The sequence below is a fragment of the Cornus florida genome, unplaced genomic scaffold (assembly GCF_030987335.1).
Source record: "Cornus florida cultivar Cherokee Brave unplaced genomic scaffold, ASM3098733v1 CherokeeBrave_3.0.0_Hap2_Chr05, whole genome shotgun sequence".
Lineage (NCBI taxonomy): Eukaryota > Viridiplantae > Streptophyta > Magnoliopsida > Cornales > Cornaceae > Cornus > Cornus florida.
The window spans coordinates 112185641-112212263 of NW_026775575.1; the positions used below are offsets into that span (position 1 = coordinate 112185641).

General features: G+C 34.9%; 1 protein-coding gene and 1 long non-coding RNA gene across 3 annotated transcripts in view; one reads left to right on the top strand and one right to left on the bottom strand.

Moving 5' to 3' along the window:
* Positions 1 to 924: 924 nt before the first annotated feature.
* Positions 925 to 26623, bottom strand: part of LOC132308635 (probable LRR receptor-like serine/threonine-protein kinase At1g53440) — a 44709-nt gene continuing 19010 nt past the window's right edge. Inside the window, exons 12-24 of one of the 2 annotated variants that reach the window (XM_059806774.1) lie at positions 26021 to 26089; positions 25479 to 25547; positions 24376 to 24447; positions 24253 to 24294; positions 24123 to 24172; positions 23605 to 23981; positions 23178 to 23373; positions 22965 to 23099; positions 22118 to 22236; positions 21725 to 21935; positions 21395 to 21632; positions 2428 to 2578; positions 925 to 1572 (exon numbers count right to left, since the gene is read on the bottom strand). In XM_059806774.1, coding sequence (XP_059662757.1) covers positions 1159 to 1572; positions 2428 to 2578; positions 21395 to 21632; positions 21725 to 21935; positions 22118 to 22236; positions 22965 to 23099; positions 23178 to 23373; positions 23605 to 23981; positions 24123 to 24172; positions 24253 to 24294; positions 24376 to 24447; positions 25479 to 25547; positions 26021 to 26089 — 2143 coding nt within the window. In that variant the 3' untranslated portion in view covers positions 925 to 1158. The remainder of the gene's footprint in view (positions 1573 to 2427; positions 2579 to 21394; positions 21633 to 21724; positions 21936 to 22117; positions 22237 to 22964; positions 23100 to 23177; positions 23374 to 23604; positions 23982 to 24122; positions 24173 to 24252; positions 24295 to 24375; positions 24448 to 25478; positions 25548 to 26020; positions 26090 to 26623) is intronic. The other variant, XM_059806775.1, reaches the window with a different exon arrangement.
* LOC132308643 (uncharacterized) lies at positions 3409 to 4654 on the top strand. The gene is made up of 2 exons (XR_009482453.1): positions 3409 to 3536; positions 4430 to 4654. It is a non-coding gene; the product is annotated as an uncharacterized LOC132308643 (long non-coding RNA).

Genomic DNA, 26623 nt, shown 5'->3' on the forward strand with positions numbered 1-26623 from the left:
ATGCCTTTTGTAGACAAAATGCAACCACATTAAATGCTTTGGCGACTGACAGGTGCAAAGTCATACAAGGTGGCTTGTGTAGGTCGGTAATTGTGTTTTCAGTAGGTGGTCGCAGATTTGATTGAATTAGTCATTAATTTTATTTTGATTCATTTTCAACGAATTGAAAATATCTGAATTCGTTATTTCGCGGATCGAATTGAATTCTTTGAATAATGGATCGAGTCGAATTGAATTCGCAAATTAGAGATTTTATTAAAAAGTCTAATATTATTTATTTTTAAACCATAACTCAATAAATTAATTTTCAATTTATTACCATTAATTCATATATTTAAATAATCATTAATTAGTAAATTCTTAGAATCCATTAAATGATTATCAATTATTAAATTAACTAATACATTCTTTGAATATCTATATATATATATATATATATATATATATATATGTAAGTCTCACGGATCAGGATTGAATCGGACTTTCAGATTGAATTTTTAATAGTCCAATTTGTAATCTGATCCGTGAGCTACGGATTCGATTTTTTTGAATCCGCTACCAATCCGTGAATCTGCAAATTCGATAATTTCATCATTTAAAAAAAGTAGAACCTCAAAATAAAGCTCACACTCATAAAATGATAAAGCAAAAGATACCATTTTCTACTAACACTAGTGCTTTCGAATGAATCAAATTATTTACTTCTCTGCTCTTACATTTCATAAATATTCATACCATTTGTAGGCTTTATTCAGCTTGAAAACTAGGAGTGGGCAATAATTCGTGAATCTGCGAATTCAATCCGTGTGAACTAGCATTCATTTATAGGAGAAATAAGTAGTTTCTTCTACCAGGAAATAAATAAATAGGAGAAATAAGTAGTTTCTTCTACTAGGAAATAAATAAATAAATAGAAGTAATATCTTGATGATGACTAGCATTCATTTATATAGAATGGAATGGTTCAAAATTCAAATCTCATCATCTTTAAAATAAGTACAGGACTTCTCTATGCTTCAAAAAGTAAATATGTACATCATCTTTTCACCTCTTAGTAAAAAATAACATCATAAGTATAATTTAAGATAGAATTGCACAAAGTTTAGATAAATATAATTTCAAAGTGCTACAATTACAGACACATCACATATTCATAAATTATTCCAAATTCACGTCATAAAGATCTGGAAGAAGCTTGCTTGATGAAGTTCTGTTACTTGGGATAGAAACCGAAGAACCAGTCCATGGCCCATCCATAGATATGCTCCCCTGCACCTGACTGTCCACAGAGAATGCCGAGATGTTTGTCTGGCTGTCCTGTAATATCTTCTCAAATGATTTAAACCTCATGTCGTCGTTGACTGAACTACGCTTCACTATTGGCACTTGGATTGGGCTATTACCTTCGACCATACTCACCACAGATGACATGGATGGTCTAAGGGTGGGAGATAGGTTGGTGCATAAAAGAGACAAGTTTAACATCCTCATTGCCTCTTCTTTTGAGTAGTTTGAACCCAGAATTGGATCCACAAGTTCTAAAAGGTTTCCTTGCTCTTGCAAAACATAAGCCTGCAATTCCACGCGGAGACAAAATACTGAGATTTTTTATTTTTTTATCCTACTTTCCAACTAACTTAAAAGCATGAAACACAAACTTTAAAGTCTATATATACAAGGAATATATACCACCAAGGGTTACAGTGGTATATGGGTTCAAGTCTAGCTTTTATACGGACGAAGTAGGTGTTTGAGTTATTTGTCAAGAGAAAATTATTTACACACACATACGGAACATACAAGGGCATTTTCATCATAAAGCTACTCGAAATGAAGCCAATCATTTTATTTATTTATTTTTTCATTTCAAAACAAACATATTTTTCTTTTAGGTGCAAGTGAAACTTCATAACAAATATTTAAAACACAAACATCAAACATATTCGCATCACTCAAACCAACAAAAGCCAGTTACTTGTATGCAATGCATCTGAAGTTATCATAGTACTCTCATTCAATAAGAATTCGATTTGAGTATCAATTTCCTTTCCTTTTCTATTCTTTTTATCTCACTCTTTACATTACCTGCAAAAGACAAAAATAATAATAATAATATGTGGATCTACTTGACATCATGTAAGAAACAATGTTATTTTGAGATATTACATTCATGGGAGATTGAACGGTTTACAAAAGTTTTTCCATTGAATCTAATTTAAGGCTGGTTTTTGGCATTTTTGCAAAAAGAATAATTATATTTCATGTTTCTCAGAGTGCATTTGAAGTCAAGTATAAATAGTAGAAACAAGTGCAAGCTCTAGAAGTGTGACAAAAGACTATCTATGATGTATAAATAGTAGAAACAAGTGCAAGCTCTAGAAGTGTGACAAAAGACCATCTATGATTCTAAAGAGGAGAAAACTTTACCCAATCAAGAAGGTAAACAAACTCCTCCTTTGGCCTGTAACTTGTATTGCTTTTCCCACTGACAATCTCCAATAAAACAACCCCAAAGCTGTAAACATCGGCTTTGTCTGTCAAATAACCCCTCATTGCATATTCGGGAGCCATATATCCTCTGAAGAAATGAAAAAACAAAAAAGAAAAGAAAAATGTGCTTAAATAATTGTGATATATAGAGCGCAAATCTAGTTATATATAGTAATCCGATCTCTTCAACTATTCTAGAAACTCCAATCTAGATAACCCTTTTGGTTGGTACAGAAAAAGGGGTCAGTAAATTTGGAAATAGCATATTGAAAGCAGAAGCAGTTTACCACCCATAACAGAAACAAAGTAAGACAATATGCACTACAACACCACTGCTGGTCTCACACATGAAGTATTTTTCTCATCCTACTAAAAGAGAGAAGCAAAGAATAACGAAATATCGTATCAATGTTACAACCCATTATAACATGATACCAGTAACATATGACAGAAGAAATCCATTATAGGGTTTTTATTTAGGGTCTGATGCCTCTTTGAGAAATCAGATATGGATAGATGATGGTTAACTAAGTTCCATTTACAAACTAAGATTATTTACTAAACACATTCCTTTTTCCAACAATATTTTATTTGTTTTTTAACAGCAAGTTATTACCATTATCCCTAGAGATTAGATGCAAATAAGAATATACAAAGTGGAAATGTAATAGTTATGCTTATATATATGTATATGTATATATATATAATTAAGGTTAAAAGAAAAAGAAATAAAACAAGTGGGCCCCACCAATATTAAAAACATCAAAAAGGGCCATAAGGCCATTTCATGAGTCAACTGTTTCCTTTCTCTCTTTCTGCTGCATCCTTTCCCCTCTCGGCATCTCACTTTGTTTTTTTTCTTTTTGCAATCTCAAAAGCTTGATCTAGCTTTAATCTTTTAGATTTTGGTAGAACATTGTGAAGCAAAATTGTTGAGCTCGTCGAGGCCATCAATTTGATAGGAACCAATCATCATTTGGTGCACTCCAAGGAGTTCAAAATTCTAGGGTTCTTGGGCTCAAATTGGGGGTTTTCATCAATTTGAGGTAGGGGTGTTCTAATCTACAATTTCTTGGCCTTTGGTGAATTTTTCCCCTTAAATTTGATTCTAAGCATGCTAATTTTTAATTACTTAGCTTGTTATTGTTGTAATTCTTTGTAATTATAATAATAATTGTGCTCCTTGTGTTATTTGAGTTCATATAAATAAGCATGCTTAGTGTTTAATGTGTTGTATGTTTCCATGATTATTTATTTATTTATTGTCTTGAAGAAAAATGGATGCTATGGTTATAAATAAATAAAGGAAAGGAATGTTTAGAAATTTTCATTAAATTGTGATGATAATGTAAATGGAAAAGTGTGAAAATATATAGTTAAATTAATGATTTGAAGCATGAAGTATTCATGCATCCATTGGGAAAGAGAAAGGGGGAAAAATAATTGTTAGAACAAATAAAATTTGTTTTGGGGAAAATATTTTCTAAAAGTGTTGTGAAAACCGGACACCTAAGAGACGCCTAATGGTCTGTGATGTTGGTGTAGTCTAGAAGGGAATGTAGTTGAGTTAACTAGGCCGGGTGCGACGCCTTGGAGGTGCCTTGTGGTCGTGGATAGTTAACCAACCTTCCTTTCGTGACGCCATGGAGGTGCCTTGGGTCGGACTACACTAACGGTTTGGTTGTTGAAACGGAATTGTTTCGGAAATGGGGAGTGACATTTGCATAACATTGCACTTCATGACATCGTGGTAAATTTGTGATTGGTTGATATTTGTTATATACTTGTTATTGTGGTTGAGAATAGGTGTTTTCCGATGGCATGATCCCGTTCACTTTTTATCTATTCATTGTATGGATTCACGGGGACATAAGAAGTGTGTCTTAGACACTTCCTACTGAGCTTATGCTCACCCCCTTATTTTTAACATTTTTTTCAGGATATGGAAAAGAGGTGGCGGACGACGGTCCACCACAGGTTTAGATGAGCTTGAAGACCCATTCTATTTTGTTATCTTTTGTATTAGACTCTAATATTTTGTAAATGTAATATTAACTACCTTGTGACACTTTAGTTTAATTAGTATAATGTTGTAAGCTATGGACTTTTAATTCTAGCTACATTTTATGGATTGTAATTTGATGTAACTTAAGTGGGTTCCATGTTTGGATGAGATGGAGGAACGGGACTTTTGTATGTATGTAACTATTTTGGGAATGTAGTATAATATTTGAATTGTGCGTTGGGACAGGATAAGTTAGATTTAAGGCCCAGTGAGGCCATTGCATTTATTTTTGTATTTCTACAGGTTGTTGAGGGATGTTTTCTGCGGAAGTCATGCCGAAATTTTTATAGATTTTATTATTATTTTAGTATCTTTTCGAGTCGTTACTAATTTGGTATCAGAGCCATAGTTCGAATACCATTAGGACGACGGGTAGAGGCCTACCTAGGATTGCATGGGGAGTTGAGTTATTTGCTTACTTGTTTAATTACTTACGTGATTACATGCTTATATGTTAAGGTGTTTAATTATTTGAAAGGCATGCTTAATTGTTTAAATGCTTATATCATTACGTGTTAAGTGGTTAATGTTGTTGTATATTATTATGATTATGTTTATCCTTAGTTGGGTATTTTGGAAGTATGGAAAGTGTTTATGTGTTTCCATTCTTGTCAAATCATTCGTGTGAGGACTCCATTCTCGTGCGTATTTTAGTGTCATCGTAATTGATCCGTTTCCTTTTTTTATAGCTTCATGGCAACACGAAGGGATCCCGGGGAAAGTTCTAGCTCCAATCCCGTGGAAAGGGATCAGGAGCAAGTTGAGGAAGATATCTTATTGCGTGATTTGGTCCCACCAAGAGAGGGACGAGCGAGGGGGACCGTTGACCCACCTTTTCAGATAAATAGGGAGCAGTTGAGGTTAGCCGTTCAAGAGGCTATTTTTGATGCATATCGACCGACAGGTGCGTCATCGTCACAGTTTGTGCCACCACCGGCACCACCACCACCACCACCACCTCCAAAGAAAAATGAGTTAGATGATACTCTTTACCACATTGCAAAGTTTGTGAAATTGATGCCAACTCTGTTTGAGGGCGGTCCAGATCCGCTTGTTGCGGATAGTTTCATGGATAGGGTGGAGAAGCATATTAATGCCATGAATTTGGCAACGGACAAGTTGAAGATTACATTGGCTACTTACAATTTTGTGGGCGATGCTGAGATTTGGTGGAAGACCGTTTCTCACACCCATAATCTGGATACTATGACATATGCTACATTCAAGAAGTTGTATTATGAGAAGTACTTTCCAGCGCCTAAGCAGAGGGAACTAAAGAAGGAGTTTGATGGGTTAAAGCAAGGAAGTATGATAGTTACAGAGTATGAAAATAAGTTTACATCACTTTTGAGGTTTGCATCGGGAATTGCTAATGATGAAGAAGGAAAGATTGAGAAATTTGTTGATGGCCTTGATCTTACCATTAGGCCAATTGTAGCTGCTTAAGAACCGACAGAGTATGCAAAAGCAGTACGAAAAGCTTTAGTGGTTGAGGCTGAGAGTAAGGACAACAAGGCTATCAGGGAGTCCTACAAGCACAACAGGGGTATGAGTACTTTCTCCGAAGGTCAATCAAGTAAGAAGCAGAAGCATGAGCAGTCAGGGTTCAGAGGACAGCAGCCAGTCAGATCTGCACCCACAGCTTCAGTGTCCATGGGGTCTTCTAGACCGAATGTTACTTGTTTCAGATGCAGGCAGTTGAGACATTACAAGTCCCAATGCACTCAGACACAGGTAGCTCAGATGATTTGTTTCAAGTGTGGGCAGCCAGGGCATCACAAGTCCCAGTGTACTCAGATTCAGGTGGCGTCTGGTGGATGTTTCGGGTGTGGCCAGCAAGGCTATAGGGTGAAAGATTGTCCACAGCGGGGCAGTGGTTTGGGCAGAGGTAGAGGTTCACAGCAGAGGTAGATGCAGTCTGCCACAGTTCAGTCAGGGTTTCGACCACCACCACCACCTCAGCCGTCTCAGCTAACTATGTTAGCCCAGAGTTCTCGACCTGGTAGGGGAGCTTCTTCGAGTGCACCTACTCAGCAGTCTGGCTATCAGGCAGGCAGTTCTCAGGGGCAGAGGACCCAGGGTCGCCTGTTTGCACTCACTCCAGCCGAGTCACCATCCAGTCCTTCAGTTGTCAGGGGTATGTTTCTTGTGTCCCATTCTTGGGCTCGTGTATTGTTTGATTCCGGTGCTTCTTATTCATTCATTGCTTTATCATTTGCACGGGCATTAGGTTTAGAGGTCAGTCAGTTAGACAGATCGCTTTGTGTTGACACGCCTATCGGGGGTGCAGTTGCTTTTAGTAGAGTTTATGGGAGTTGTTCCATCACAATTGCCGGACGTGTTCTTGAGTTCGATCTCATCTTTCTCGAGATGACGGGATTTGACGTCATTCTTAGGATGGACTGGTTGTCATCCTTCAGAGCTGTCATTGATTGTTTCGGGGGCAGAGTTTCAATGTGTACCCTGGATGGGGATTGTTTCTGTTTTGTGGGAGATCGGTGTGATCCTCTCACTCATTCATTTTATGGTGTTAGGGGTCGAGATCGGCAGACATTCTTCTTGGCTAGTCTTTTCGCCGATGATGACGTTGAGTTTTATGGGGTTGATTATCCAGCAGTTGTGCGTGATTTTCTGGATGTGTTTCCAGAGGACTTGACTGAGTTGCCTCCACACCGAGAGGTGGAATTTGCTATTGATTTGATGCCTGGTATCGCGCTAATCTCTATGGCACCGTATCGTATGGCACCGATTGAATTAGAAGAATTGAAGAAGCAACTTGATGATTTGAGGATGAAAGGCTTTATCTGACCGAGTGTGTCACCGTGGGGTGCACCGGTCTTGTTCGCTAAGAAGAAAGATGGTTCTTTGAGGTTGTGCATTGATTACCGAAAGTTGAATCATGCCACCATCAAGAACAAGTATCCTTTACCAAGGATAGATGATTTATTTGATCAGTTGAGGGGAGCCAGTTGTTTTTCAAAGATTGACTTGAGGTCAGGTTATTATCAGTTACGGGTTAGAGAGGAGGATATTCCAAAGACCGCGTTCCGTACGCGGTATGGACATTACGAGTTTCTTGTAATGCCTTTTGGTTTAACCAATGCACCGGCGGCATTCATGGATTTAATGAACCGTGTCTTCCACGATTACTTGGATCAGTTTGTGGTAGTTTTTGTGGATGATATTCTTGTGTATTCACGGACTCGGGAAGAGCACGAGGTCCATTTGGGTATAGTGTTGCAGATTCTACGGGAGCACCGTTTGTACGCCAAGTATGAAAAGTGTGAGTTTTGGCTACAAGAGGTGAAATTTTTGGGACATGTTGTCTCGGAAGGTGGGGTTTCAGTTGATCCTTCAAAAATAGAGGCAGTTTTGAGTTGGGAGCAACCCAAGAATGTCTTTGAGATCCGGAGTTTCCTTGGCCTAGCGGGTTATTATCAGAGATTTGTGAAGGATTTTTCCCGTTTGGCAACTCCTATGACCAGATTGACCAGGAAAGGGATCAAGTTTGCATAGAATGAGGCCTGTGAATCATCCTTTCAAGAGTTGAAAACAAGGTTGACTACGGCTCCGGTGTTGGTGATACCTGAGCGTGGCTTGGGTTATGTGATCTATTGTGACGCCTCACGTGATGGTTTGGGTTGTGTACTGATGCAAGACGATAAAGTAGTGGCTTATGGGTCTCGACAGTTGAAGACTCACGAGCTTAACTACCCTACTCATGACTTAGAGTTAGCGGCAGTTGTATTTGCTTTGAAGTGTTGGAGACACTATTTGTATGGTGAGAGATTTGAGGTGTTCTCGGACCACAAGAGTCTCAAGTACCTTTTCTCCCAAAAGGACTTGAACAACAGACAGAGGCGATGGGTTGAATTCTTAGAAGACTATAACTTTGATTTGCAGTATCATCCTGGCAAGGCAAATGTGGTAGCTGATGCTTTAAGCCGGAAATCTCGTAGGACTTTGGCTAGTCTAGCCATTCGGAAATGGAAAATGCTGGAAAATTTGGCTGAAATAGGATTGTATTGTTTTGATGATGATGATGATGGCAGTGAGTCAGCATTCTTGTTTAGTCTCGTGGCTCAACCCACTCTTGTTAGATGGGTGATTGAGTTACAGAGACAGGGTTCAGATTTGGATGCCATTTACACTTTGATCTCCAGTGGCGAGATTGTGAAGGATTGGACCTTACATGCAAATGGAGGTCTACGGTTTAGGGGTTTGTTGGTTGTTCCTACAGTTTGTCGTGAGGACGTCTTACGGGAGTTTCATACTTCCCGCTTTGCAGTTCATCCGGGTGGTACCAAAATGTATCACAATCTAAGACGTCAGTATTGGTGGAGTGGAATGAAGAAGGATGTTGCACAATTTGTGGCTAAGTGCCTTACCTGTCAGCAGGTGAAGGCCGAGCACTAGAGACCAGCTGGTTTATTGCAACCATTGCCGGTAGCGCAGTGGAAATGGGAGGAGATTGCCATGGATTTTGTGACAGGTCTTCCTAGGTCACGGAGGGGAAATGAAGCCGTATGGGTCATTATTGATAGGTTGACCAAGACTGCTCACTTTTTGCCTATTAAGGCAACAAATGATGCAGAGGCACTTGGTGTCCTTTATGTGAAGGAGATTGTGAGATTGCACGGAGTTCCAGTGACTATTGTGTCGAATAGAGATGCCAAGTTCACCTCGAAGTTCTGGAAAGGACTTCAAGCAGCGTTTGGCTCAGCGTTGCACCTTAGCACGGCATTCTATCCACAGACGGACGGCCAGTCAGAGCGTACTATCCAGATCTTGGAGGATATGCTTCGGGCCTATGTACTTGACTTGGGTGGTAGTTGGGAGGATCACCTTCCACTTATTAAGTTTGCCTACAACAACAGTTATCAGGCAAGTATTCAGATGGCTCCATTTGAGGCGTTGTATGGTAGACCTTGTAGGTCTCCTGTCTGTTGGACTGAGGTGGGCGAGACAACCGCCTTAGGACCCGACATTGTACTCGAGACTACCGAGAAAATTAAGTTGATTAGACAGAGGCTGCTCACGGCTCAGAGCTGACAGAAGAGCTATGCAGATAGGCAGAGGCGACCGTTATCCTTTGAGGTGGGAGATCACGTTTTTCTTCGGGTTTCTCCACGGAAAGGGTTGATGAGGTTCGGAAAAAGTGGCAAGTTGTCGCCACGATTCATTGGGCCTTTTGAGATCTTGGACTGTGTAGGAGAGGTTGCCTACAGACTTGCTTTGCCACCGCAGATGGACAAAGTTCATAATGCCTTTCATGTATCAATGCTACGGAAGTACGAGCCGGATCCGTCTCACATTTTGAGTTGGGTTGATGTAGACATTGATGAGGATGTTTCTTACGAGGAGGGACCAGTTCAGATCCTTGACACACAGCAGAAGGTGTTGAGGAAAAAGACGATACCATTGGTGTAATACCCCTAATTTTAAAAGGATAGTCTCGGTATTTATTTATTTGTTTTAATTGTATTTTTTAATTATTTAATTAATTATTTGACTAATTGCTTATGTGTTTAATTAAATTAGGTATTACTTGATTATTTGATTATGTATCTATGTATTATTTGTATTTGTCTATGTGTTAATTATTTAATTAGATTGTGTGCTTAAATGGTGTTTTGATTAATTGTAAATTAAATGTTTTTTTTTATTATTTTATTTTATTTTTCTTTTATGGTTATGGTTATTAGTAATGGGCCAACCAATTGGGTCCCATGGTTGGATATGTATGGATTATTACTCATGGATAATGTATGTATATATATTATATAAATATATAGAAAGGAAAGTAATTTATTAATTATTTCTATGGTAACTTGGGTAGTAATATTTAATCTGATGTATATGTTTTATATTTAAATAATAAAAATATACATAGATTTGATACGTGTTATGTTTTAAGTTACTTTATAATATTATGGTAACTTAAGTATTATTGGATAATCCATTAATAAATAATGGAATATTTATTTAATAAACATATACATAAATTATATACGTAACATATTTTACTTACCTTTTTAATATATATATATATATATATATATATATATATATATAAGAGAAAGTAATTTATTAATTACTTTTATGGTAATTTGGGTAGTAATATTCAATCTGATGTATATGTTTATTTAAATAATAAAAATATACATAGATTTGATACGTATTATGTTTTAAGTTACTTTATAATATTATGGTAACTTAAATATTATTGGATAATCCATTAATAAATAATAGAATGTGTATAATTTATTTATTTAATAAACATATACATAAATTATATACGTAACATATTTTGCTTACCTTTTTAATATTTTTATTTTCATTTTTTTTTTTAGTTGACTTGGATTGGGAAAAGGGCTAGGGTTATTTTATTTAGCCTATAAATATATATCTATAGGTTGTAAAAGGGGGTTAGAAATATTCACGTGATATATACTAGAGAGATAGTGTTAGAGAAGGAAGGAGGAAAAGGAAGGAATGATGAGAAAAATCCTGTAGAGAGAAGATCAAGGAAGAAGAAGTTTAACTTTCGATCCGAAAGTTTAAGGCAAGTTCTTCTTCTATCTCTTTCCCTTTGATTCGTGTTTCTGTACATGCCTAGGAAATTCCAGGATTTATTAAACACATAAAATTAAATAATTATGCATGTTTAATTGGGTTAGAACATAGGTTTTATGATATTGGTTCATATTTGTTCTTGTATTATGAATTGATAAAATGCATGATTTTGATTTGATTTCTTATGGGAATTTTTACATGTTTAAATTATGTATTTTTCATATCTGTGGAATGATGGAACGTAGAAACATGCATAGGATTCCTGAACATTAAATAGGGACTAGGTTTGGGTTTTAATAAATTTAAATAGACTCAATCATAATGATGCTTGCTATTTGAATGTTTTAAACAAACGAATAGATTTAATCTTTTAAAATATTTTAGCAATTAAGATTAAATGTGTAGGATGAATTGGATATAGAGAATCCTTATTTAACAGTATAATAAAATATCATCATGTATAAGATTCAGTTTGCGTAGGACATATGATATAGGAAGTTTAAAGAAATAATACGTCATTCCTATTATGTGATAACTTGATATCATATTTATCATAGTTATTTATGGAATATTTGATGTATTTCCTTAATTGTTACACCAATTGTTGGCTTGTGTGGTTTAATGCACCGGTATGGGACGGTGGCATTCTAGGGATGGATTAACTTATCAGTTAAGTCCTACCTATTTTATATAAGGGAATGGATTAATAAAAATGTTAAGTCCTACTTATATTTAAGTCAGGTCAGCTGAACAAGTTGAATGACTTATGGAGGATTAATTTATTATATAAGGGAATGGATTAACTAAAATGTTAAGTCCTACTTATATTCAAGTCAGGTCAGCTGAACAAGTTGAATGACTTATGGAGGATTAATTTATTATATAAGGGAATGGATTAACTAAAATGTTAAGTCCTACTTATATTCAAGTCAGGTCAGCTGAACAAGTTGAATGACTTATGGAGGATTAATTTATACTGGATAGGATGGTTACTAGATTTTATATATATAAGTATGGTGCCATGATATGAGCTTGAGTCTCAGGATCAATGGTTAGGGCGCGTATATCGCCAGGGATGTGTAGCTAGATATAGTGTAGTTGTGTACCCTGGTAGGTCTAGGTACTCATGCCCACTATATGTGCGTTTTGCATGTTGCCTACTATTCAGGTTGAGACAACCCTATAGTCTAGTGAGGTTCCTTTAGTGTGTATATATATATATACGGACTACTAGTTACTGTTGGATTGACTATGATGTATACGTGTATCGGATCTCTGCTTGGACTGTAGTAGAGTAGAACTTGTTTGTGGGCCTGACCCACCATTATTTTTCAGGTGTTCGTCACGAGTAGAGGTTGTTCGTGCTAAGCGGGGATCAGTCTACTTCATTCTTCCGATGCTACATAGGAGTTCCTTTATGATTCAGTTTCCTGTTTTAGATTACTGTCATTTGTTTAGTTTGGATTTTCTAGGGTTCCACACAATATGGATTCCCGAGTTGTATTTTGAAGGATCAGTTGTATCAGAAGAGTTTATTAATTAATGAAAATATATTATGAGGTTTATTATTAGATTATCATTTTAGTTTCTTGTCAGCATTTTATTTATTCTTTTTTATTCTTTTGTACTTTGTGTTCGTTTATTATCAATTTGTTTTGATATCCTCGGGTATTCGGGCGTGGGCCTGGCCAACCCGCATTTGAAAATTATGGGGTATCACAGTTGGTATCAGAGCACTCCTGAAGAGTGTCTTTCATTATGTGACTTCCGCGTTGCGTCTCTTAAAACTTAGAGCCCATATTAGGATTCGTTGTACTTTATTTACGGTTTGTTAGGAGGAGCTGATGTCAATATTCTGTAGTCATAGAATGGTTGGTATTAGAAAAAGGATGGGTTCAAGGCGAAAGCAATAAAGACCCAAAGGAGTAGAGGAGTATGTTATCGATTTCATTGCCAGAAGGCAGAGTTAAGGATTGACGGTTTAGGTTCGTTTGGCGTTACTTTAAAAGTATAAGCTAATGAAGGATTTAGGTGTACGTGATAGGTCACCGCATATCGGGACCAACACGACTTCAGTTGATCTCAAAAAGGAGACAAGCAAGGAGTAGGAGCCGAAGAGGATCCTAATGGAGGAGATTTATGTGTATCCAATAGAGAGGGTACTAAATCTTGAAGAGGGATGATTGCGCGAGGTGATCTAAATTGCTAATAATATAGCGAATGTTATTAGTAGAATTGGGGTTGATCAATCTACAAATAATTAAATCTTTCTTATCATCTCTAAAAGAGGTATATAAGAAGTATTGTTCAGGAGTTTGGGGATTGGATGTGTTCTTATCAGAACGAAATACATAATTTTTAAATCACATACAAAAAGGCATTGGTATTATGTTGTGACGTTCTAATTCGATTTATAAAGTCAAGTAAGACAGTTTACATTCTGCATATAAAGAGGATGAGGGTTAAGCCCTTGGTATTTGCTTAGGAAAACATTTGTACTTTTAAGCGATGTTTTAAAGGATATGTTTCGAGGTTGAATGATTATTTACGAAATTATAAAAGAAAATTTTGAAACAATCTAGTTAGGTTGATTTCAAAGGAGACTTTCTTTTCTAGAAAGAACGATGTCCTAAGTAGGAGTATATTTTGTTCTATTGTGTTTATCATACGTGTTTTATTTTATTTTTTTTGTTAATTACTCGGGATTTGGTATGTGGTTTAGTTGGAGACATAAGTGTGTGATCAACCAATTATTGTTTTAATAACATGGAGTCATAACGCTATTTACGTTAAATTTGTGAGCATACGGTCATAGGATTTGGTAGATACATATAAATCTAACCAATCTATTGGACCTGGACATGTGTCATTATGGTGTGTTTTGGGATGGGATAATTAAATCATCACTACGAGTCAAACAATCTAGAACGATTAATTTGATATACTTTACGTTAGGTATGGATTCGTATCATATTACAACGCCATGATATTGGTGATTGTTAATGTTTCGGTATGCGTGAGGTAGTGGTAAATAAAGATCACTAAAATGCCATGATGATATATCAGAGGTGCTGGATTTGCTGAACATCTTCTTAAAAATTTCAGAAGTTGTTACCAAGTTAGAAGGAGGATTTAGTACTAGATTAAGTACTTATTGGAATGACACCGAGTGAGGATAGGAGACTGAATAAATATTCATCAGTAAATTCTTAATCAAGAATTTATTCAAGAGGGTGTGTCATTGGGAGGAATTTGCCGGTGTTGCACATGGAGGAGGAAACTAAGTCTCTTCATTTCCATAAATAATATGGAATTATTTTTTTAGTCACAATTTGCAACAATTAGCTGTTGCAAGGAAATTGATGACTTATGTAGAGGATGGGAAGATTTCATATTCTTTTGAAGTTAGATAAAGAAGTCGGATTGTCATTAACTTGTCTTAAAGAAGCAGGGTGTGTCAAAGACAAGATGGTGAGACCAAATACTTATATAAAGATGAGGTGCATGGTATGTATGGAAAGGTCGTAGTTTGTTGACTTTTGTTGAGTTAAAGTTATAGTTAACTATTGATAAATTGAATTACCGATTGATTTTTAATATCGGCAAGTTTATCACGGATCAGTGGTGGATAGATTTAGTTACATAATTCGCTTTTGAAGATGCTCCAATTTAAACAATGGGTACAGACGAAAGCTGGTGGTACCGGACTAATGGTATTTTCTGTAGACAAATTTGATGGAGGATGCAAGGATTGAGTTTCACAACTCTTAGTTCTTTATTCACCCTAGTAGAAACATGATGCTTCACAGTATGAAGCAGATGTTTGGAGGACAGGCAGGAAGAGAAATATAGTGTTTTTTCTCTAAGTCTAATATTTATTAAATAGTAGAGATGGACCATCAAAGATCACTGGATTCTTGCAACTATTTTCTATACTGAAGTGGAAATGACAGAGCATTTTCACGGATTTAGTTGAGGGATTGCTGATTTGATGCAAGGGTCAGGATTCTAGATGGGATATTGGTTGACTGATAAAATTAAATCAGTTTCATTTTGTCTATTTTGATCGAGCTGGTAAGATATCAGTTCATACGAATATAACGGATCACGAGACGGCTTAGATGGATGCAATAATAACACTTGTTATTACCAAGGTAGTTCAGGAGGTCAATTTTGAATATCGGAGCTGACCTTAGAGAAGGTGTTACCTTACTCAGATGGAGTTTAAGGTACTGGAGGAGGAGTTAGTAGTTTCTATAAATAGTGATATGACTATCGGGCGACTAAGATGGAAATTTATAATTTTTCTTGGTACACCCAGACGGTTAGAAGGTACATCACGACATCAAATGTCAGTTTTGGTGAACAGGTACGGATAGGGACGTGTATATAATTGTCCTAAGTGTAAAACCTACTACAAAGGTGGAAAGTTGATCATTAGATATCATATGAATCTTTAGCCACTTCCCATAACAAATATGGAAGTTGAACTAAACAGGAGTGATAGTTGGTGGGAAGGATCGACATTGATTTGGATTTTCAATTTTCCATATGGAATCCGAGTGGTGGATTGAGAAAGATCGCTTGAGGATATAAATTTGAGTGATGCTTATTTTAGAACTTCATAGTAATTAAATAGTTCAGTGATAGTGGTGTTATAGCATGTGGATGTCCATATTAATGGATGCAAAATGCTATTTCGAAGGAGCTTTATGAAGATTTTGGAGCAGCAACTCTACTTCATATATATAGAAGGAGGAATTAATCGAGAGATTAAATTAGACCATAAAGGATATGTTTGAGGCGTATATCCTAGATTTTCATGGACTGTTGGAAGTGTTTACTTCACTTGTCAGAATTTTGTCTGTGATATTATTGGCACAAGGAGGTTAGTGTGACAACTTTAGAGGTTTTGTATCTTTCACAATGCATACCTCTCATTTGTTGGTTGGAAATGGAAGTAAGGGTTGTACAATCAGACCTCGACTTCATTTAAAAATATGTCGGAAATAGATACTTCCCTTTATATTGAACTGCGCGTGGTTGGGAGGCAACAGTAGGATGTTGTAAATAGTTGAACTCGTATACTAGAGTTTTTCTATCAGGGAGTAGTTTGCTCGTTCTGTTTTCTATGTAGGAAGAAAGGCGATTTTTGGAGAAAGGTCAATTTTACTTATTACATTGACTTTTAGAAGATTGTGTTTCGCAATTGAGGCAGTCACCTCTGAATTAGCGTTACCAAATTATTAGCGCTGGGTGCATATGAGTTTGTGCGTATATTCTATGGCACTTGGAGGTATGTAGATCATTCCCTTGTCGACATAGGAGGATTACGTTGTTATTTGATACAACCTACGCATTGTATGATTATTGTGTTTCTTAAAATATAGGAACTCTGTATACCACTTAGTATATTAGAGTTAAGTGGAGCCCTTATAGTGAGGTTGCGTCTATTTGGGAATATGAGGATGTTTTTCGCTCACAGTTTCCAAGCATAATGGAAGAAAGTAAGGGTGAATTCCAAGGACGGAATTCCTTTTATTAGGGGGGAAGAATGTAATACCCCTAATTTTAAAAGGATAGTCTCGGTATTTATTTATTTGTTTTAATTGTATTTTATAATTATTTAATTAATTATTTGACTAATTGCTTATGTGTTTAATTGAATTAGGTATTACTTGATTATTTGATTATGTGTCTATGTATTATTTGTATTTGTTTATGTGTTAATTGTTTAATTAGATTATGTGCTTAAATGGTGTTTTGATTAATTGTAAATTAAATGTTTTCTTTTTTTTATTATTTTATTTTATTTTTCTTTTATGGTTATGGTTAGTAGTAATGGGCCAACCAATTGGGTCCCATGGACTACTTGGATAGGAGGTTGGATATGTATGGATTATTACCCATGGATAATGTATGTATATATATTATATACATATATAAAAAGGAAAGTAATTTATTAATTATTTCTATGGTAACTTGGGTAGTAATATTTAATCTGATGTATATGTTTTATATTTAAATAATAAAAATATACATATATTTGATACGTGTTATGTTTTAAGTTACTTTATAATATTATGGTAACTTAAGTATTATTGGATAATCCATTAATAAATAATGGAATGTGTATAATTTATTTATTTAATAAACATATACATAAATTATATACGTAATATATTTTACTTACCTTTTTAATATATATATATATATATATATATATATATATATATATAAAAGAGAAAGTAATTTATTAATTACTTTTATGGTAACTTGGGTAGTAATATTTAATCTGATGTATATGTTTATTTAAATAATAAAAATATACATAGATTTGATACGTGTTATGTTTTAAGTTACTTTATAATATTATGGTAACTTAAATTTTATTGGATAATCCATTAATAAATAATAGAATGTGTATAATTTATTTATTTAATAAACATATACATAAATTATATACGTAACATATTTTGCTTACCTTTTTAATATTTTTATTTATTTATTTATTTTTAGTTGACTTGGATTGGGAAAAGGGTTAGGGTTATTTTATTTAGCCTATAAATATATATCTATAGGTTGTAAAAGGGGGTTAGAAATATTCACGTGATATATACTGATAGTGTTAGAGAGGGAAGGAGGAAAAGGAAGGAATGAGAAAAAAAATCATGTAGAGAGAAGATCAAGGAAGAAGAAGTTTAACTTTCGATCCGAAAGTTTAAGGCAAGTTCTTCTTCTATCTCTTTCCCTTTGATTCGTGTTTCTGTACATGCCTAGGAAATTCCAGGATTTATTAAACACATAAAATTAAATAATTATGCATGTTTAATTGGGTTAGAATATAGGTTTTATGAAATTGGTTCATATTTGTTCTTGTGTTACGAATTGATAAAATGCATGATTTTGATTTGATTTCTTATGCGAATTTTTACATGTTTAAATTATGTATTTTTCATATCTGTGGAATAATGAAACGTAGAAACATGCCTAGGATTCCTGAACATTAAATAGGGACTAGGTTGGGTTTTAATAAATTTAAATAAACTCAATCATAATGATGCTTGCTATTTGAATGTTTTAAACAAACGAATGGATTTAATCTTTTAAAATATTTTAGCAATTAAGATTAAATGTGTAGGATGAATTGGATATAGAGAATCCTTATTTAACAGTATAATAAAATATCATCATGTATAAGATTCAGTTTGCGTAGGACATATGATATAGGAAGTTTAAAGAAATAATAAGTCATTCCTATTATGTGATAACTTGATATCATATTTATCATAGTTATTTATGGAATATTTGATGTATTTCCTTAATTGTTACACCAATTGTTGGATTGTGTGGTTTAATGTACCGGTATGGGACGGTGGCATTCTAGGGATGGATTAACTTATCAGTTAAGTCCTACCTATTTTATATAAGGGAATGGATTAACTAAAATGTTAAGTCCTACTTATATTTAAGTCAGGTCAGCTGAACAAGTTGAATGACTTATGGAGAATTAATTTATTATATAAGGGAATGGATTAACTAAAATGTTAAGTCCTACTTATATTCAAGTCAGGTTAGCTGAACAAGTTGAATGACTTATGGAGGATTAATTTATACTGGATAGGATGGTTACTAGATTTTATATATATAAGTATTGTGCCATGATATGAGCTTGAGTCTCAGGATCAATGGTTAGGGCGCGTATATCGCCAGGGATGTGTAGCTAGATATAGTGTAGTTGTGTACCCTGGTAGGTTTAGGTACTCATGCCCACTATATGTGCGTTTTGCATATTGCCTACTATTCAGGTTGAGATAACCCTATAGTCTAGTGAGGTTCCTTTAGTGTGTATATATATATATACGGACTACTAGTTACTGTTGGATTGACTAGGATGTATACGTGTATCGGATCTCTGCTTGGACTGTAGTAGAGTAGAACTTGTTTGTGGGCCTGACCCATCATTATTTTTCAGGTGTTCGTCACGAGTAGAGGTTGTTTGTGCTGAGCGGGGATCAGTCTACTTCATTCTTCCGATGCTACATAGGAGTTCCTTTATGATTCAGTTTCCTGTTTTAGATTACTGTCATTTGTTTAGTTTGGATTTTCTAGGGGTCCACACAATATGGATTCCCGAATTGTATTTTGGTGGATCAGTTGTATCAGAAGAGTTTATTAATTAATGAAAATATATTATGAGATTTATTATTAGATTATCATTTTAATTTCTTGTCAGTATTTTATTTATTCTTTTTTATTCTTTTGTACTCTATGTTCGTTTATTATCAATTTGTTTTGACATCCTCGGGTATTCGGGCGTGGGCCTGGCCAACCCGCATTCGGAAATTCGGGGGTATCACAATTGGTAAAGGTTCTTTGGAGGCATCATGGAGTTGAGGAGGCTACTTGGGAGCTTGAACAGGAGGTTCGCTCCAAGTATCCAGAGTTGTTTTCTTCCTCATGTATGACTTGATTTCGGGGACGAAATCTTTTAAAGTTAGGGAGAATGTAATAGTTATGCTTATATATATGTATATGTATATATATATAATTAAGGTTAAAAGAAAAAGAAATAAAATAAGTGGGCCCCACCACTATTAAAAACATCAAAAAGGGCCATAAGGCCATTTCATGAGTCAACTGTTTCCTTTCTCTTTCTCTGCTGCATCCTTTCCCCTCTCGACATCTCACTTTGTTTTTTTTTCTTTTTGCAATCTCAAAAGCTTGATCTAGCTTTAATCTTTTGGATTTTGGTAGAACATTGTGAAGCAAAATTGTTGAGCTCGTCGAGGCCATTAATTTGATAGGAACCAATCATCATTTGGTGCACTCCAAGGAGTTCAAAATTCTAGGGTTCTTGGGCTCAAATTGGGGGTTTTCATCAATTTGAGGTAGAGGTGTTCTAATCTACAATTTCTTGGCCTTTGGTGAATTTTTCCCCTTAAATTTGATTCTAAGCATGCTAAATTTTAATTACTTAGCTTGTTATTGTTGTAGTTCTTTGTAATTATAATGATAATTGTGCTCCTTGTGTTATTTAAGTTCATATAAATGAGCATGCTTAGTGTTTAATGTGTTGTATGTTTTCATGATTATTTATTTATTTATTGTCTTGAAGAAAAATGGATGCTATGGTTATAAATAAATAAAGGAAAGGAATGTTTAGAAATTTTCATTAAATTGTGATGATAATGTAAATGGAAAAGTGTGAAAATATATAGTTAAATTAATGATTTGAAGCATGAAGTATTCATGTATCCATTAGGAAAGAGAAAGTGGGAAAAATAATTGTTAGAACAAATAAAAATTGTTTTGGGGAAAATATTTTCTAAAAGTGTTGTGAAAACCTGACGCCTAGGAGGCGCCTAGTGGTCCGTGATGTTGGTGTAGTCTAGAAGGGAATGTAGTTGAGTTAACTAGGCCGGGTGCGACGCCTTGGAGGTGTCTTGTGGTCGTGGATAGTTAACCAACCTTCCTTTCGTGACGCCATGGAGGTGCCTTGGGTCGGACTACACTAACGGTTTGGTTGTTGAAACGGAATTGTTTCGGAAATGGGGAGTGACATTTGCATAACATTGCACTTCATGACATCGTGGTAAATTTGTGATTGGTTGATATTTGTTATATACTTGTTATTGTGGTTGAGAATGGGTGTTTTCCGATGGCATGATCCCGTTCACTTTTTATCTATTCATTGTATGGATTCACGGGGACATAAGAAGTGTGTCTTAGACACTTCCTACTGAGCTTATGCTCACCCCCTTATTTTTAACATTTTTTTCAGGATATGAAAAGGAGGTGACGGAAGACGGTCCACCACAGGTTTAGATGAGCTTGAAAACCCATTCTATTTTGTTATTTTTTGTATTAGACTCTAATATTTTGTAAATGTAATATTAACTACCTTGTGACACTTTAGTTTAATTAGTATAATGTTGTAAGTTATGAACTTTTAATTCTAGCTACATTTTGTGGACTGTAATTTGATGTAACTTAAGTGGGTTCCATGTTTGGATGAGATAGAGGAACGGGACTTTTGTATGTATGTAACTATTTTGGGAATGTAGTATAATATTTGAATTGTGCGTTGGGACAGGATAAGTTAGATTTAAGGCCCAGTGAGGCCATTGCATTTATTTTTGTATTTTTACAGGTTGTTGAGGGACGTTTTCTGCGGAAGTCATGCCGAAATTTTTATAGATTTTATTATTATTTTAGTATCTTTTCGAGTCGTTACAGGAAAAGTGTGAGAGAAAAACTCACATTGTTCCAGCAATTCTTGTGCTGATATGGGTGTTCTCTTCTTCATCAAGCTTGGCCAAACCAAAATCAGATATCTTAGCATTTAAATCCTTATCAAGCAGAACATTGGTACCCTTAATGTCTCTATGAACGATTTTCAACCTTGATTCCTCATGAAGATAAGCTAAGCCCCTTGCTATTCCTAAGCATATCTTCTTTCTTGTTAGCCAATCAAGGTTTAGCCGGTGTTCCTCGCGACCTAGAAATGAGAAAGAGAGAGAGAGAGAGATCATAATAGTCACTCTTATGACGTATATAAAATGGTGTCAAAGATGATAGGGAAGTACTTACCAAAAAGTGCACGGGCAAGACTATTGTTCTCCAAGTATTCATATATTAGCAACAACTGGTTTCCTTCAATGCAACAGCCATAAAGCCTCACAAGGTTTGGGTGTTGTAGGGCAGATATCATGCCTATCTCATTGACAAACTCACGATTTCCTTGCTTAGATTTGGAGGAAAGCTGCTTAACAGCGATTACTAAACCATCTGACAATAAACCCTAAAATCAAGTAAAAAGCATTTCAAATGATTAAATATAACAAACAAGATATATGGCGGTCATATGAAAAAAATTCTTGGACTTCCCATTTCCGCCTCTAGGCATGGAATTAAATTGACACATCACCTCAATGTTGTGAGACAGTTATATATGGAAATTTGATAAGTTGTGTTGGCAATAACCTTGTAAACTGGTCCAAATCCTCCTTCACCAATTTTGTTTGCAGGGTCAAAGTTACTGGTAGCAGCTTTGATCTGCCTTAAAGTGAAATAACCTGTTTGCAGATCTAGCCCTCGAAGTTCTGTAACAAAGACCCAAAATAGAAATTGCCCCAAGAATGATAAGAATGATAAATTAGAAAATGATTGTAATGCAAAATACAGTTAAAAAATAACAGTTCATCTTTCTTTCCAACTTTCCGTCCAACCATAAGGTTGCAGTACTTCATAAACCATGATATCTTAGAGCCTCAAATTCTTATCCTATATGATCATCAGCGGATACCTTTCCATGAAGAAAAATTCACATACATACGATTATGTTGTTCATAACAATTTACATAGTTACACGTGCAAATACAAATTGGGCTAATGTTTACCCTGAATAAGGTTCTTACTCATCGCAGCATCTATCTTATCCTTAAACAACAAATTATCTTCATTCACAGTTTTAATCAATTTACAAGCCATACCCTAAAGTTTGTTATAACTCTCATAAAAGATTTGCAGGATCATTACAGAGATTCTTGAGTAGTTTAAGCATTCCAATCCATATTAAATTTCTGTCAAAAGTCAAAACACCCAAAGGGAGGACTGGTGTTTCAGAAATTCTATAAAGCTAATCTTCAATACGGGTTCTAACTTATATATGGTACAAGAAAAAGCATTTACCAGGACATTTTACCAATGCCTTATCCAGATAAAGTTCAAACATCAAGCACCTTTTCCAAGTAGTAACTCAACTTGCATTTGCAATCACATAGTGAGAAAAAACATCATACCAAGAATTTTGCGTGCTTTTAGATCTCACCTTCATTTTCAAGGTCTCTCCCTCCTAAGTAACCTTTCATTCGAAGTAATAACAAAATCAACCCAAAGACTACGCATGAAGCAGCCACGATACCAACAATAGATCCAACAGAAAGTCCCGTATCAACATCAAAGTCTACAAGAAAAAGAAAGATACTCTCGTAACAAGCTAGTAGAAAAAAAGAGGCACACCCAGAATGAAAGATACACTTACTTGGTGTCACTGAAATAGCAGAGATAAGAGGTCCATATACACCTTTGTCAGGAATTGCATTAGTCCCTTTCCCAGACCAGTATAAGTGGATCTCCAGAGTGCTGCCACTAACATTAACATCGTGTACCATTGTGAAGTTCTTGCCAGGACCTTTAGCTTCCTTCATAATGTTAAAATCCTTCCAAATTAGATTCCCCTGCAGAAGACGTGAAATTAACACAAGCTAGACAAAAGTTAAAAAACTTCTATTTTAGAGACCAAAAAAAAAAAAGTAGCAAAGAAAAGAGAGTGTCCAGAAAGCAATTGATGTTTATATGAAATGGTAAAAAAATTAACAAAGTCACGAACTGCACAAGAGTAACACTGTTTGTGCGGATCAACACAAGAATCTTTTCAACTTGCATTAATAAAAATGAATCTTACTCACTTGGATTGATACATCAAAAATCCGTTTCCCGAGGCTAGTATAATTCTGGACCTTCTGGTCATCCGAAAACATTATTTCAGCAAAGTGGAGACGCACTTTATAACTGCCTTTACGCAAGCAAAGGCCATAGTACTTAAGTGAAGTAGGGGCAAGGCGTGCTGTTTCGTATATCTCATCAAGCTTGTAAGAGAATAAATTATTTGCTATGTAACTGGCTTTGCTAATCTTGTCCATGAAAACCCCTGTGCTGCTAAAAGCCCATTTTCCTTCAGAAACATAAAATTGTGATTGACCGTCTCTCTCTGAGTCTCTTTCATATTCCTTCCCCTCAAATTTTGTTGGATTGCTTCCTCCACAATTGATAAACAGGGAATAGTCTATATATGCAATCAAAATTGTAACATAAGATATTTTTGTTTTTTCTTTTTGGCAAGTATAATATAATATATCTATAGGTAGATAAGAGTTAATTATTATCACCAGATCATAGTAACAGACCTGGCAGGTCTTAAACTTACGCTGGGCATTGTCGCAAGGAAGGTCCTTCTTCAAGCACCAAGGAATACTTCTGTAAGACTTTTAGGTTAGCTAACCCATATTACTTAGATATGCAAACTAAATGCCACTCTTTCTAGGCAAAGAACTTACGAGTTGCTATCCACAGATGAGGACATGCTGGAAGCTAAATTCCTGTTCACCGATATGGAAAGGGGTGATTTGTAAATTATATGGAAGAATGAATTATAGAAGTAATAATGAAAAGAAGCTTACAGGTTTGATGACCCGCTGCAACTGACTTCAGATGTATCTGATCCATCTGTGAAGTTGTTGTAAGACACATCGCTGCAACAGAATTGGCATGACATGCGTGAAATTTTCAATTGAATATAATTCTTCTTGTTTTAAAGACCGTGTCATGTCAGACACATAACATGCATATGGGAGGTTGAACATGCCCCTAAAAACACATTCAATAATTAAATTTTATTATATTACTGCTTCAAAATTAGTGAAATGTCTATATTAGACATTATGTTACACAGAGACGTCATTTTATTCTAAAAATAAATATAAATATTAACTAATATGAATATTAGAAATGTCTGTGTCTTCCTATTTTAAAAATTGACACATCCTATGTGTGGATACATTCTCGTACCCAATACATCAACCCAAATTTAGATCTCATTAGCTTAGAGATCAAGCTCAACCTCATCAAATTTGACAAATCAGAAAAACATGACATACGTATGCATGAAATTTTAAAAGTCAAATAAAGGTTGGTGATATACTAACATGTAGTCACTACTACTATTTACCAAAGATAGATTAAAAACATATTCTCTCATATATAACCAACTGTAATTTTCCTTCATCTAGGAGGAAAAATTATATAAGAAAAATAGAAATTTTATTTATATGAATCCGTGGTGGATTCTCATCCGACTTTTTCCATTATTTGATCAAAAATTGTTTAATCTTATTTTTATTTAATTTTATTATTCAAAAAATTCAAAATTGTTTTTAAAGTTCTTTCTTCTTCCCTTAAATTTTTTGTTTTGAAATTGAGTTCAGAGTTCTAATATTGAATGTGTGGTTCAACCATGCTTATTCTATACAATTTTTAGTTTAGTCCTTGTAGGTTTTTCTTTATTTTTGCACGAAGTGTAGAAGAACAACGACTCAAATATCCATAATTTTACACATCGTCAATCATATGCGTGGATAATTCTCATACCCGATACATGAACCCAGATCTAGATCTCACTAGCTTAGAGATCAAGCTCAACCTCATAAAATTTCACAAATCAGAAAAACATGACATGCGTATACATGACATTTAAAAGTCAAATAAAGGTTGGTGATATACTAACATCCAGTCATTTCTTCTAAGGAGTAACCAGTACGGTATTGTCCCATTTAGCGAGTTGTTGTTCAAAAACCTACATCCATATACATTATCATGATTAAAACAAAAATCATTAAGGTACAAACACAAAAGTCAGCTTACTAAATACTCAAATTTTGCTTAAAACCATAATAGTAAACAGATTTACCATAATTTGGAATGCATAATTTTTTTTTTTTTCCTAGTTGGTTCTCACACATACATGCATCCACTGCGACTTGAACCCTTGACCTTGTTGGTAATTTGGAATGCATATTTACTTTATATTAATTTATATATTGAGGATATACTGGTAAAAAAAATATATAAAATCTCTCATTATCTTCCTTCCAACCAAATAAAAAAATGTGTCACCTCATTCATCTTTTCTACTATTCTTTTCATTCAACGAAACAAAAAGTGAGGGAGATTCCTCCTCTTCTCTCTTCCATTCATTTTTTTATCCCTCTTAGGAAATAGAGCATAGAAGATTGTACATGGGACTTATTCTAAAAAATAATTACTTACATGTAATCAAAATCCAAATTTTCAAATGTCTTTGGAATTCCACCTGTCAACCTATTGAAGCTCAAATCTCTGCAAGTGAAAAGTTCATATGACCAAAATGAGATAAAATTGTCGATAAAAACATACAAGATGACTAAAATGTGATCTAATCCAAATATGATAGAGTAACTCCACTTTACTCTCAAAATCTATAGTCATCAAAAGATGGTAAGTAATCAAAATAGACTGACTTCTTTTGTAAAAGAAAAAACTGTGTGATTGCTATCGCACTATAAAGGGAATCATATCAAATGCTATTATGAAATCAAGTGAATTGTACATAGACCACAAGAGAATAAATTCAATTTCATGGATGTCCAAAATGCACTCAATATCTTCTTCAACTGATAAATTCTATACTGAGGACACTGCTTTTTTAGATGAAATAATGAGAATCCACAAAGAGAATATACTACTAAATTACCATCAGTTTGGACATTAACATTAAAATGAGGATTTCCTTCTACTCAAATGAAACCTTCTTTGGTATTTTATTCAGTAAATATTCAAACCTCGTGAAAAGAAAATTAATCAGCAAGATAGCAATTGATAGCCCAATGTATC